This window comes from Theropithecus gelada, chromosome 7a, assembly GCF_003255815.1.
Source record: "Theropithecus gelada isolate Dixy chromosome 7a, Tgel_1.0, whole genome shotgun sequence".
NCBI classification, from domain to species: domain Eukaryota; kingdom Metazoa; phylum Chordata; class Mammalia; order Primates; family Cercopithecidae; genus Theropithecus; species Theropithecus gelada.
In genome coordinates this window covers 13,779,371-13,795,111 of record NC_037674.1, presented here as the reverse complement: position 1 = coordinate 13,795,111, position 15,741 = coordinate 13,779,371, and the positions used below count along the sequence as shown (strand labels likewise).

Genomic DNA, 15,741 nt, shown 5'->3' with positions numbered 1-15,741 from the left:
GCTCTCCCATTATCTTATAAATATCTCCTGTTCTCTTGAGGCACAGGCCACGCAGATTTACCACCCATTCACTTGTGGTTTTCATCTATTACCTCTTGGACACTCCCCAACATCCTCTTTGCTCAGTTTTCCTCTCCACCTCTGTTCTTCCCATTATACTGAGTTTCTTTAAAGTCTGTATGTATACCCTATCTTACACCCTGAGCTCTCAGTTTCAACCTGCACGTGTCACTCAGCCCCCCCTTGCACCCTTGTCATTACCCAGAACTACTCTACCTCCAAAATCACTCATCCAAACATGTGGCTCCCTGACCACAACCTCTTTCTTACCCTTCCAGCTTGCTTCTTTGACCACTCACCTACAACTATTGTTTGATATCATCATTACCTCCATTCATTGATCCCTCTGCATTCTCCATATTTACCGACTTTCTCCTATCTTCACATTCTTCTGTATCCAATTTAGATTCTAAGGTGTATCATTTCATTTTAGTGCTCAATACCAACTGAAGATATTAATCTGGTGGGGCCTGGTGGCTCACACCTGTAATCCCAACACTTTGGGAAACCAAGGCAGGAGATCATTTGAGGCCAGGAGTTCAAGACTAGCCCAGGCATCATAACAAGACCCTGTGTCTATAAATCTTTTTTAAAATAAAGAGAAATGAATCTTTGAATTTTAATATCCAATCAATTACTAAGTCCAGTAATGTAGTTCTTTCCATATCCACTGCCACTAAGCAACCATCATTTCTTTCCCAGACTATTAACTAAATTCTCCAATCCATTTTCCACCTTGCTGACAGATGTAACTTTCAAACTAGACATCTAATCACTCCCTTTTTATTTACAATTCTTCAATCGCATCCCACTGCTGTTATGATCAAGAATAAAATCCACAATACAGCCTAAAAGGGGCTACATGCCCTAATTTTCACCTAACTCTTTAATCCAATTTCCCACCACTCTGCCCCTCACACTCTACCTTCTAACCACATTAGCCTCCTTCCAGTTCTTCCAATACAGCAAGCTCCTTCCCGCTTCACGGTCTTCACATTTTCTTCTCACTGTAAGGATATCTTCGTTCCCCTTTTTCATCCATCCAACCTCAACTAGTTAACTTCTATTCACCCTTCCCATTTCAACTCAAATGTCACTTCCTCAGGAATCTATCACTAACCCCTAAGACTTCTTAGATCCTCCTGTCATATCACCCTGTTCTTTCCCTTTGACACATTTATTATAGTTTATAATTATTTTTGTGATGTCTGTTTCTCCACTAGATTGTAAACTCCACAGGGGCAGCAACCAAGTCTCTTTTACTCACCACTGACTCCTCAGAATGACGTCCAATATACAGTGGTGTTAATAAATATTTAAAGGAAACTTCTCTCCACAGTAGTGTTTCTCAACCAAGGCTGTGAATCTTTTTAAAAACATGCAGGTCTGTACTGTACCTCTTGAAGATTATGATTCAGTCAGTCTATGGTATATACCAGACTGGAACAGTTTTCATAAGTTCCACATGATTCTGATGTACTTCCAGCACTGAGATCTACTATTCCACAAAATCAGAGACTATCAGAACTGAAAAAGACTTCTAAAATCATCTGCTCCAGCCCTCTCTTTTCACAGATGAGAAAACTTACTGACTCCTAGCCTATCCTGTTTTTCACCTGTATCACTAAATTGTGCTTTCACATAGATTTTTCCCTTCAAATGCCTCCCATTAATTTATTTTATATGACAAACTGAAGTACCTTCCCTGATATCCTAAATACCTTACAACAGAAAATGCATTATGCACCATCTACATGGATATTTGAAAACACAGCGTTGCATTACAACACATATTGTAAATAACTACTTTTTTCACATCTTATTATCATAGGAGAATTCAAACTTCAAAATTTTGCCCTCATAGTTATTCCTGGAAAAACTAATTTTGGAGTGTGTAAACTGTTTTACTTTTCATGTTGAATAATCTGAAACTAATTTTCCTTGATAAAAATCAAGATTATAGCAATGAACTTTCCAAAACACTTATAATAGGAACAATAAGTTCAAGAAGTGAAGAAAGAAGAAAAGCACTGCCTTTTCCTTTTTCATAAACCATTTATGAGATCCCAGTATTCTTACCTGAAGTACTTGGGAGCTCAAACTCTTTGGTGCCTAAATAATTCTACTAAGTATTTTCAGTTCTTGTTTTGGTTCCTTCTTAACCAAGTTAAGGGAGAACTTCCAAGGGACCTCACAGAAGTAAAAATGCCCCCTAAATAACCAATGCCACTGTTCTTTCATTGGACAAATATGTATTCACAATCTACTAACTGCAAGACTCCGTAACACTCGATCACTGCAGAGTACATATTATCAGGGTCCAGCTAAAGAAACAGTTGATAGAGGGGCAAATGCAGTTTTAGGGAAGATAAAGTGGGGTGTGGGATTGGTTCAAGCTTCATAACAACACTGCAAAGGCACAGCTTCCCCTATCAAGAAACAGCAACACGTAGCAGGGCAAACAAATGTGCAGATGGCTCCAAGCTCTTTATTTAATGTGCACCGTATGACTCAACTATCTGGTCCTATGCTTACCGTTGTGGGCTCTCTTCTCTAAGCTGTTCATTCATTTACTCATTCATTCGACCAACTATTTACTGTAAGAACTCCGTTCTAGTGTGTGGCTGGGAATACATCGGTGAATAAAATATGCAAAGCATCAGTTTTCCAGGAGCTGACTTGGGGAGGAGGAGGAATTAAATCAGAGAGAAGGGGAGTTCAAGAGACAAATGAATGGGCAGGACATGATAATTTGGGATGGGGACAACAGCTGTGTGGAAAAAACAGGACGAGGTTGAGGGGGAGATTACTAACCACCACACTTGTTAAGTATTAACATTACTCCCACCTCCATCCTAAGAGTTCTCACAGCACCTACCACACTGCATTGTAGCCTGCAGTAGCCTGCGCGACTACGTAAGCCACGAGTAATCTGAAAACTATCTTTTTCCCTTGCCTAGAGGAAATTTACAAACGTAAATGCGTGTAAATGCACATACAAGCTAATATACACGTTGACGAACAGATGAAATGGTTGAAAGAATGAACTCGCAATGAACTACAACACTTTCTCCGGTCAAAGTAGAAGCCATTCGCTTCAGAGCCCCAAGTAAGCCACAAGTTGTACACTGTAGGAGACAACTGTCCTCAACAGCAGCTCAGGTTCCAGCACCTCCCTCCGGGCGCCACAACTACGTCAACACAAATATCACAAATATCGCGGGCGCGGGCTCGCCCAGAAAACCGGTGCCAGAAGGGCCGCTCCGCGCCACCCCGCGGATTCCTGCAACAGAGTTCCGAGGCAAGAAGTTTGAAAGAGGGGGCCACGAACCCCAGCTCTCCGGCCCTGCTCCACCCCCTAAATAGATTTCTCTCCCGCCTCCCGCTTAACTCCGTCGGCGCCGGAGGGATCGAGGCAGGGAAGGAGGCCTGCACAGGGCCGCCCAGGCCCACAGAGGCCCAGGGGAAGTAGGTTAAGCAGCCAGGCCAAGGAGAGGTTGCGTTTTCAGGAAAAAGGCGTCTCCAAAAGCACTCACCCCAGCGCCTCCAGTGTGTCCAGCACGTCTCCCTCCATCGTTGGTTCGGGACCCGGCTCCGGCCCTCTCATGGTCCTTTGGCCCAGAGCTGTTCGGCGCTCTAAGTAACCCGCCGGAAACTAGCGTCACCGCGCCAAGGTTCCGGTCCGGGTCTCGCCGGTAACTGCCTAAGAGCACAGCTGAAGAAGGGCGCAAAGGTTCCCAGCCCGGAGGCGATGGACACTTGACAGTGCCTAAAACCGCTGTGTGTAACGATAATAATTTTTTAAAAGAATAGTAGAAATAATAGTAATAAAGAGGTCTCTGTGTTGGGTCTTTTCTGTGTGTTCAAATAAATTTTAGCAAATATCGTGGTATCGAGTTGATCTCAACCTATCCGATTCCAGACCTTCTTTTAAGTAACAGAAATCTGAAATGAAATTATAATTATCTTCAGCTAAAATTAGTAACTAATATCACATGCCTACACACATAATTTTTAAATCAATATATACGACGATGCTTCAACTTTAAGGAAACAAGGAAGGTACGTAATTTATAACAAAGTAGTATTTTTCTCCTAATGAAATGCAGACCAATGAAGGGATCAGATGCTTGCATCTATCTATGTGGAAACCCCTCAAATGCATATTCAGATGATGCGCTTCATTGCTGACAAAGTATCAGTTGTATAAGCAACAAAGAGCAGAGTAAGGTAGCTGATGTGGTTTTCCAAATTTGTGGCTAACTCTCCACAAAGCTCCAAACAAACAAAACATAATATACCCTCTGTGTACTATCTTTGGAGAATTCAATCTCTATCTAAAGGATTTAAAATATATATTTTAGGGTTCATATGTAAAAAGTACTAAGAGTATAAGGTTAGATCATTATTAGCAGGCATGTCACCTACATGAATATTCCAGCAGAACTGTTGAAAATCCTGCAAGAAGTGTAACTATTGATCCCTCGTATGGACCTGTTCCTTGCATTGCAGACTACATAGCATTGGTAGCCCCAGTCCAATAAAAACCAGTAATGCTCTCACCTTCCTAGTCAGAGTTACAAACAAAAAGCATACCCATAAATTTGTAAAACACTCAAAGGTAAGCTGTAGTAGTCCGCTCTCACATTGCTATAAACATATACCTGAGACTGAGTAATTTATAAAGAAAAGGGGTTTAATTGGCACTTGGTTCCACAGGCTGTACACGAAGCACGATGCTGGCATCTGCTCCACTCCTGGGGAGGCCTCAGGAAATGGACAGTTGTGGCAGATGGGGAAGGGGGAGTGCAGCTATCACATGGCCGGGGTAGGAGGAAGAGAGAGGGTGCAGGGAGGTGCCACACACTTTTTTTTTTTTTGATCTGTCAATTTTACTAGTCTTTGCAGACTCAGATTTTGCCTTAATTTTCTCTATTGCATTTTCTTCCTATTTCATTGGTGACTACTCTTTATTATTTTTATTTCCCTGCTTCTTTGGATTTAATTTGTTTTTCAGCTTCTTGAGATTGATACTTAAGTAATTTTTAATCTTTTTCATTTCCAATAGTCACACCTAATGCTATATATTTTCCTCTAAGAATGAGTCCTCATATGTTGAATCCTGCATGAGTTGATATGTTGTGTTTTTATTATCACTCAGTTCAAAGCTCTCTAATATCCATTATAATTTCTAGTTTGATGCCTGGTTATTTAGAAGTGTATTGCTTAAATTCCAATCAATTAGTTAAGGGATATTTTTAGTTTTATTTTTGATTTCTTAATTCCTTTTTTTGGTTACAATCTCATACTCAGGGAATTAATTCCTATTTTAATTCCACTTTAGTCAGAGAACATGCTCTTTATGATTTCAATTTTTCATTTGGTGAGACTTACTTTAGGATCCACTGTAGGGTTAAGTTTTACAAATTACATGTGCCCTTGAAAAATGCATATTCTGAAGTTTTGGGAGGGGTAGAGATCTATGTGTATCAATTAGGTCAAATTTATTAATTATGTTTTCCAACTCTTTTGACTTGGAATATTTTATGCCTACTGATTTTTTTTTGACTGCTTGTTATATTAGTTAATGTGATTGTGGCTTTGTCTATTTCTCCTTTAAGTTGTTGGCTTTTAAAGTTTATATATTTTGAGGCTGGTTATTAAGCAAATAAACATTTAGGATTCTTATGGTTTTCTGCTGTCATGACCTTTTTATCATTATGAAATGTCCCTATTTATCTCTGTGTAATATTATAATGCTTCTTGTGTTAATAGCTATTTTTTCTGATATTAATATTGCTACCCAGCTATCTTTTGGTTTGATATTTTATCTTCCATTTTTGCCTTCTTTTAGATTTAATAAGTATTTTTCATTATTCCATTTCTCCCTTTTCTTAGTTGTTAGTTATATACTATTTCATGATTTCTTTAGTGGTTACCTAAATGATGACAATATGCAACCTTGATTTGCCACCATTAATTCGTTGTTTTACCACCGCCTGGACAATGGAAGAATATTATAGTTTTTAAACTCTCTTTGTCAGCACCTCACCCCCCGAATTATCCCTATAGTTTACATTTCAGAGGTCATTACTATTACTGTTTTGAATAGTCAATATTTATGTAGTTTCACTTACATATTTACCATTTCCAGTGGCACTCTTCATTATTTTTTGCACTATTGGGATTTTATCTGGCATCATTTTTTTTAACCTGAAGAACCCTCTTTAATATTTCTTTTGACATGGGTCTGCTGGAAACAATTTATATTAGTTTTGTTTATCTGAAAACGTCTTTATTTTGCCTTCATTTCTTAAGGATATTTCCACTGTGTAAAATTCTGGATTTGTGATTATTAAGCATATAAAAGATGCTATTCCATTATTTTCTTGCTTCCATTGTTTCTTTTGAGAAGTCAGCTTATATGATGTTAAAGTTTGGTTTTTTTCTCAAGCTGCTTTTAAGCTTTTCCTTCTATCTTTTGTTTTTTACTAAAATTTTCCTAAATTGTGAATTTCTTTGTGTATATCCTGGTTGGCATTAACAGTGCTCTTGGATCAGTTGTTGTTTCATCAGGAAATTTTTAGCAGAGTCTCTTCTTGCTTCTGTCTCATTTTCTCAGTGGTCTTGTTGGAGTCCAATTATTCCATTTACTATGTTAGACTTTTTCAGTTTCTTCAAATATCTGTCATGCTTTTTTTTTTTTTTTTTTCTTTTGAGGCAGGGTCTCACTCTGTTGCCCAGGCTGGAGTGCAGTGGCCTGATTACAGCTCACCGCAGCCTCGGCCTCCTGGGCTCAAGCAATCCTGATCCTCCTACCTTAGCTTCCTCAGTAGCTAGGACTACAAGTGCATACCACCATACCTGACTAATTTTTAAATTTCTTGTAGAGATATGGTCTCGCTTTGCTGCCCAGGCTGGTCTCAAACTCCTGGACAAGTGATCCTCTCACCTCAGCCTCCCAAAGTGCTGGGATTACAGATGTGAGCCACCATGCTTGGCCAGTCATGCTTTTTTGTTTGTTCGTTTTTAGTTATTTTTCTGTGCATAACTTTTGTTATTCATTTATTTAGATTTTTTAGGAAAACCAGCAGCAGAACACTCAAGATCAACAATAATAAAGAACAGTTACCTCATTTCTATTGGATTTTTACAGAGACTTTTTGCCAAGATTACTAAGACTAGTACCTTCTATGACACCCCAACTCTGACAAGAGGCAGGAACCACTAATATACGTTCTCCTCTCCCTTATTTGGAGATGAATTCAGATACATTAAACTGCAAGTAAGCCTTATATAGCTCTAAAATATACAGTAAAAATAGTCATTATATAAATGTATGGGTGAGTTTATGATATGGTTAGGATCTGTGTCCGTGCCCAAATCTCATGTTAAATTATAATCCCCAATGTTGGAGGAGGGGCCTGGTGGGAGGTGACTGGATCATGAGGGCAGAGTTCTCATGAATGGTTTGACACCATTTCTGCCTTGGCACTGTATAGTGAATGAGTTATCGTGAGATCTGGTTTTTTAAAAGTGTGTGGCAGATTATGAGGTCAGGAGTTTGAGAGCAGCGTGACCAACTTGGTGAAACCCCGTCTCTACTAAAAATACAAAAATTAGCCTGGCGTGGTGGCACATGCACCTGTAATCCCAGCTACTCAGAAGGCTGAGGCAGGAGAATCACTTGAACCCGGGAGGCGGAGGTTGCAGTGAGCTGAGATAGTGCCACCGCACTTCAGCCTGGGTGACAGTGCGAGGCTCCCTCTCAAAAGAAAAATAAACATAAAAAGAAAAGAAAGATTTGCATATTTTACAGAACATGATGATATTCTATATTATGTTGGCAACTTGGTCTTTATTAAATTAAGTTCATGAAAAACATTCCATTAAAAAAGCCAGAATGCAAGCTACACAAATGAGAGAAAATATTTGCGATACATGTATCTGACAAGGGACTCCTATTCAGATTGTATAAAGAAATCCTTCAAATCAATTAGACAAAAACAATTCACAACAAACTCAAAGTTGGGAGAAGAAAAGTGGAAAAAAGAGTTGAATAAACATTACACAAAAGAGAATATTCAAACAACCAAAACCTATACAAGACAGTGCTCAAGCTCATTGGCATTAGAGAAATGCAAATCCAAATAATCATGACATATTACTACATATACAGAAAGAAAGGCTAAAATCCTCCCTCAAAAAGAAAAAAAGAAAAGAAAAGAAAAGAAACCTTGACAATATCAAAGATTGGCAAAAATGTTAACACTGGAACTCTCATACACTGTTTTTTAATTTATTTATTTAGTTAGTTTTTTTATTTCAATTTTTTTTGGAATCCCAGTGGTTTTTGGTTACACGGATAAGTTCTTTAGAGGTGAATTCTCAGATTGTAGTGCACCCGCCACCCAAGCAGTGTATACTGTACCCAACATGTAGTCTTTTATCCCTCACTCCCTCCCAACTTTCCCCCACCACTGCGAGTCCCCAAAGTCCATTATATCACTCTAATGCCTTTGTGTCCTCATAGCTTAGCTCCCACTTAAAATTAAGAACATACAATATTTGATTTTCCATCCCTGAGTTACTTCATTTAGAATAAAGGCCTCCAGCTCCATCCAAGTTGCTACAAAAGACATTATTTATTTCCTTTCTATGGCTGAGTAGTATTTCATGGTGTATATATAGCACATTTTCTTTATCCACTCATTGGGTTGACGGACACTCAGGTTGGTTCCATATCTTTAAAATTCCAAATTGTACTGCTGTAAACATGCATGTGAATGTGTCTTTTTGATATAATGACTTCTTTTCCTTTGGGTAGATACCCAGTAGTGAGACTGCTGGATCAAATGGTAGTTCTACGTTTTAGTTCTTTAAGGAATCTCCATACTGTTTTCCACAGTGGCTGTACCAATTTATGTTCCCACCAACAGTGTAAAAGTGTTCCCTTTTCACCACATCTACTCCAACATCTATTGGTTTTTGACTTTTAAATTATGGCCATTCTTGCAGGAATAAGATGGTATCTCATTGTGGTTTTAATTTGCATTCTCTGGTAATTAGTGATGTTGAGCATTTTTTCATATGTTTGTTGGCTGTTTGTATATCTTCTTTTGAGAAATGTCTATTCATGTCCTTTGCCCATTTTTTAATGGGATTATTTGATTTTTTTTCTTGCTGATTTGTTTGAGTTCTTTGTAGATTCTGGATACTAGTCCTTTGTCAGATGTATAGTTTGCAAATATTTTCTCCCACTCTGTGGGTTGTCTGTTTACTCTGCTGATTATTTTTTTGCTGGGCAGAAGCTTTTAGTTTAATTAGGTACTATTTATTTATTTACTTATTTATTTATTTATTTATTTATTTATTTATGTTGTATTTGCTTTTGGGGTCATACCTATGAATTCTGTGAATATTCTAAAACTTCTGGCGTTTAGTATCACCTGTTTTCAGGAGATACTGACTCCTGTAACAATTCCCAGATTTCATTCAGAGGAATTTTACTCTCAAGACATTAGTAATGGTGCAGAGCATCATTAGGAAGACACTGATTTGTTTGATTAGAGGAATAAAGGTCCTTATACTGAGTACCAACTGCATAACGTATGGGACCCACTGCAAAATGAAAAAATACTAAGAATTTCAAGACAGCAATGGCACAGTATTAAACCAAGCAAGGAGTTATGCTAAGAGTAGGTTCTGTGCAACAGCACAGGTTGCATGTCTTTGAAATTGGCTCTCCTTGTATCCACCTGCTATGCTTTGAATGTTTGTCCTCTCCAAAACTCAAGGTGAAATTTAATAGCCATTGTAATCGTATTAAGAGGATGGCCCTTTGAGGGTTGATTAGGCTATGACGGCTTTGCCCTCATGGGTGGGATTAATACCTTCAAAAGTGGGCTTTGAAAAGTGGGCTCTGTCTTTCTTTGCTCTTCCACTCTTCTGCCACGTGAGGAGCAGTGTTTTTCCCCTCTGGAGGATGCAGCACTCAAGGCACCATCTTGGAAGCAGAGGCTGGGCCCTCATCAGACACTAAACCCATTGGCACCTTGATTTTGGACTTCCCAGCCTCCAGAACTGTAAGAACTAAATTTCTGTTCTCTACAAATTATCCAGTTTTAACTATTTTGTTATAGCAGCACAAAATGTACTAAGATACTACCAAAAGGCCACAGGTTTATGTATTTCTTGTAATTTTTATTCATTTATTTAGCAGAGACAAGGTTTTGCTATGTTAGCAAGGCTGGTCTTGAACTGCTGGCCACAAGTGATCCACCCACCTCCACCTCCCAAAGTGCTCAGATTACAGGTGTGAGCCAACATACCTGACTGGCCAAGAGTTTATGAATTCCAGTACAGAATGACTGGAACCTCTAAGGGAAAAATTATACTCTTATACATCAACCTGAAGAACCTGCCTCAGTGATTTCAATGCAGAAAAATGATCTGTCTGTGTTCAAACTTATCTCCTTAACCAAGGAATCTATGTCTACCTTACTAGTTGTTGAGAATGGATGGGTTCTCCCAGACTATCATACATGTGTAGGAAGTCCAAGGAGGGTTCCTGCTAGACATCATACAAACTGGAGAAAACAATCTATGGCCGTATATTCTTCCTGATATCAGTTCTTTGGGCCCCTAAACAGCGGAAACAAGACTCTTGGAAGGTAGAAGTACAAGACTGAACCTTTAACCAATATATAGGTACTATGCAAATGATTTGAAGTGGGCCATACACAAAGAGATAGCACTTCTTGTGCTACCATTCAGAACTCCATTAAACTCCTGAGGGATGCTTATAAAAATACAATATATAAAATTCATTTGAATATATGCTATCCTTGAAATAGAGTTAAGCCTATGTGGAAAAAACCTTCGAATTTGAAATAAGATTCTGAAATGTGCAAAATAGAACTCAAGATTTGAGGTGGATATCTCACTTGAACCAACTAGATGTCTGGAGGTGGGAAGTTCTGCTTGTGAAATGACACTGCCTGTAAGGTGATTATTTCCCAGTGGAAGTTGAGCCAGACCTTTAACTTGGCAGCTGGAGCTTGGTATACTAAATGTCCTTGTGATTGAATATAGCAGGTACCTCATTACACCTAGGACTAAGTATTCTGCTTGAAATGATGGTATCTTCATGTGAAAATAAAGTACTGTTTCCTTATCCAAGTCAAGAAGAGGCACTACTGATAATCCAGGAGACAAGAGGGTGGTCCTCTCAGTGGATGCAATATTATATATGGTAGTCAGGATAAACTAAGTGCTGTAACAAACCTTCAAATCTCATGGGGTTAGGATAATGTAAGTTTATGCCTCACTTATGTCATAGTAGAGTCAAGTGTTTGGTGGGAGAGTATGGCATATTGTATTTTTAAAATTGATCATGACAATGCCATCAAAACCTTACGTTCTTTTACGATGTGACTTTACCACTCCCCCATCAAGATATACAGTTTATATTCCCATTGAATACAGGAAGGGCCTGTGACTACTTAGATCAATAAAATATGGTGGAAATGATGTTGTGCCACTCCAGGCATAGTCTTAACTGCTTCCAATTCTTGACTCTTGGAACACACACATATGGGGTTCTTCCTCTTGAAACCCAACCACCAGACTAAGAGAATTTCATGCCACATGCAGAAGCCATGTGTAAGCCCTCTAGTTGACATCCCAGTTGGGTTTCCAGCACATAGCCAGCATTATCTGCTATCCATGTGAGTGGACCTTCTTGGTCATTCACCCAGTTGAGCCATCAGATGACTGCAGCCATCTGTACTATCCAACAAGTGCTGTCAATGGCAAGAGAGATCTCAAGCAAGAGCCACTAGCTGAGCCCAGTGAACTCAGAGAGTCATAAGATATAATAAAAGATTGTTGTATAAGCCACTAACTTTTGGGCTGGTTTATTATGCAGCATTAGATAATCAGAACAATGACCCTTCATGTGGTAGTTCAGGAACCCAACATCTTTTTTGTGACTCAGCTACTTTTGACACATGGCAACCAAAATTAGCATAGAAACAGACATGAAAAATGTGGAGGATTATACAAAGAGTTATACAGTATGGTCTAGAAGAAAGCACATTAATTCTGTCCACCTTGCACAAATTAAAACTAAGTCATACTACCCTAACCGAACTGCAGAGAAGCTGAGAAATAGTCTAGGCTGTGTGCCTAGAAGGAAAAACAAATGGTTGATGAAGACATTGCATTTCCTCTACCAAAATACCCCCTAAAAGATTTATCTCCCTAGTAAGAACCGATACATAACTTTGACACATACAAAATTTAACTTAAAATGGGTCAGTAACCTAAATGTAATGCTTAACAAAAGAAAACTTCTAGAAGAAAACATAGGAGAAAATCTTCATTGGTCTTGGGTTAGGCAAAGATTTCTGAAACAAGACACCAAATACAAAATCTGTAAGATGAAAAATTGATAAATTACACTTGATGAAAATTAGAAACTTTTGTTCTCCAAAAGACACCATTAAGTGATTGAAAACAAGACACAAGCCTGAGAAAATATTTGCAACTCATATCTGATAAAAGACTTGTATCAAGAATCTATAAATAAATCCTAAAACTCAAAAATAAGAAAACAACCCAACTTTAAAAAATGAACAAAAGATTTGAACAGATGCCTCACCAAAGAAGATATGTGGATGAAAGATAAGTACATACAACTATGCTCAATTTGTCATAAATGCAAACTTAAATCCCAATGAAATATCACCATATACTTATAAGGGCTGAATTTTTTGTTTTTGTTTTTTGTTTTTTGAGACAGGGTCTCAGTCTGTTGTACAGACTGGAGTGCAGTGGCGCCATCTGGCTCACTGCAACCTCCACCTCCCGGGTTCAAGCGATTCTCCCACCTCAGCCTCCCAGGCAGCTGGGATTACAGGCATGCACCGCCATGCCCAGCTAATTTTTGCATTTTTAGTAGAGACAGGGTTTCACCATATTGGCCAGGCTGGTTTCAGACTCCTAACCTCAAGTAATCCCCCTGCCTTGGCCTCACAGAATGCTGGGATTACAGGTATGAGCCACCACACCTGGCCAATGACTGAAGTTTTAAAATCTGACCATACCAAGTGTGAGGAAGACATGGAGTGACATACACACTCACATACCACTGGTAGGAATGTAAAATCATACAATACTTTGGAATACAATATAATGGCTTCTTAAAATGTTGAACATATATCTACCATATAATTCTATGTTCCAATACCATGTACCCAACAGAAAGGCAAGCATACATCCAGACAAATACTTGTATGCCAATGTTTATAGCATTATGTTTACCCAAACTATAAATAAACCAAATGACCATCAACATGTGTATGAAATGAGTAAACATATTCTGGTATTTCCATATAGTAGAATACTACTCAGCAATAAAAGAAATAAACCAATGATATACATAATGATATGGTTAAATCCCAAAATAATTGTAATGAGTGAAAAATGCCAGTCAAAAAAGTGCACCGAGTATACAATTCTATTTATATAAAGTTCTGGGGGGTCTGATTCAAGATGTCTGACTAGAAGCAGCTAGTTCATGCCTGTCTCACAGAAAAGAAACGAAGTAGAAGTAAATACTCACTCTTCGAGTGTACTATATTAATCCATTCTCACACTGCTATAAAGACACTAACTGAGACTGGGTAATTTATAAAGGAAAGAGGTTTAATTGACTCACAGTTCTGCATGGCTGGAGAAACCTGAGGAAACTTACAGTTACGGTGGAAGGTGAAGGAGAAGCAAGTACTTCTTCACAAAGTGGCAGGAGAGAGTACACAGGGGAAACTACCACTTTTAAACCATCAGATCTCATGAGAACGCTCTCACTGTCATGAGAACAGCATTGGGAAAACTGCCCCCATGTTCCAGTCACCTCCCACCAAGTCCCTCCCTCAACATGTAGGAATTGCAATTCAAGATGAGATTTGGGTGGGGACACAAGTCCAAACTATATCATGCATCATCTAAGAAATCACTCTGGGATTCATTAAGGAAGTGACCCCACCCATGGAAGGCAGAAAGGACTGAAGCCAGGCAACTGCCCACCCAGCACTGGCAGGAACCTGGAGGAAGCTCCCTAGCCTGGGGAAAGGATGAGCGAGTGAGGGTCTCCAGGAGATCCGTACTTCTGCCATGGGTCCTTGCAATCCTGGGCAGAAAAGACCCTCCTTGACTACCGCTAGGCCTCTAGACTAACACAGAGAGCCTCCTGGCATCTGTGCAGAGACACTACCCCAGCTCACATGGAACCCCACAGGCATTGGATCCCTGGGCATCCCAGTGCCAGCTACCCCTACCCCACTAATAAAGGAAACAAGGTTCTTTTGCACACCCCTGGGATAGATGCCAAAGCTGCAAAACTGAGGAGTGGCCAGATTGCATACTACATTACCTCCAACTCCACTGCTCCTTGCCAGTCAGGGCTTGCTGGCTTGGGCCACCTGCACAGCCACCCTGCCCCTGCCTGAATACTACAGTCAGAGCTCTGCATTCCTCTGGGTGCAAAACTCCTAGATATAGCTAACAAGCACTTTGTACAGCCATTATTGTTGCCTCTTCCCCTGCTACCACCAGACAAGGAGGGGCCGAGGAGTCTGGGCACTTCTGTACGTCTCCAGCATGAACATAACAGCTGAGATATGGAGGAACAGTGGGCACACTGCACACCCCACAACCTTTCATCTCTGCTGCTCCCTGCCAAATGGGGCTTGCTACCTTCCGGCCCCCCAATGCAAACACCCAGCCCCTGCCGGGACTCACTCAACTGTCGCAGCTCTGTGCTCATCTAAGTGCATGACTCCCAGAGGTAGCTGACAGGCCCTTTTCAGTCATGGCTGCCACTCCCTTCCCCCCTGCTTCCCCCAGGCTAAGAGGGAATGAGGAGCTAGGGCACTTTCATGTGCCACAACTGAGATACAAATGAACAGCAAGTAGATTGCACTCCCCATGACTCCCCACCTCAACTGCTCCCCATCAAACAAGGCTCACTGTCTTCTAACCCCCAGTGCAGTCTTCTTGCCCCTGCCTGGACATCTGGCTGTAGCTCAGTTCCTCTGCAAGCCCAATTTTCTGAGGCCAGAAACAAGCTTCTGGCAGTTGCCACTACCAAGGCCTCTGCCCCTACCACTCCCAGGTCAGCACAAGAGAAACACTGGCACCCTTGTGTGTCCCCAACAGTGAAATCCAGTGTTACTTATATAGAAGGGAAGTGTGAGTGTGCCACACACTCCACAGCTGCCAGTCTCCATTGCTCCAGCTGAGGGGTCCTGCCCTCCCCAGCTGCTCTGTCTCTGCCTGAACATTTCAGCTGCGGCCCAGAGCTCTCCTGAGAACACAATCCCCACAGACCTGTGATCTTCCCCTGGGCTCCCACTGCCTGGGTGTTCTGCCTGCCCCCACCTGAGAGTTTTGTGAGTGACCCAGGGTCCAGTTCACCCTTCCCCATAACAGCCAGCACCTGAACTCTGGGCTAACCCAACCCTCGTCCAGCCCCACAGGACTCATACGTTCACATACACTGTCCAGTGGGCCATGTAGGGGCCTGGGAACTGGGGAACTACCTAGCACATTTCAACACAGTGAGCACCTGATCAGCTCACCAGAGCATGAGATTGGTTTGACACAATCAGCCACCAC

The 15,741-nt window shown here is 40.4% G+C and overlaps 1 protein-coding gene across 1 annotated transcript in view; it reads right to left on the bottom strand.

Annotated features, from left to right (window-relative positions):
• The window catches only part of FAM98B (family with sequence similarity 98 member B), a 32,615-nt gene extending 28,919 nt beyond the window's left edge, over nt 1–3,696 (bottom strand). The window contains exon 1 of the mRNA XM_025390736.1: nt 3,597–3,696. Coding sequence (XP_025246521.1) covers nt 3,597–3,667 — 71 coding nt within the window. The 5' untranslated portion in view covers nt 3,668–3,696. The remainder of the gene's footprint in view (nt 1–3,596) is intronic.
• Nucleotides 3,697–15,741: the final 12,045 nt, after the last annotated feature.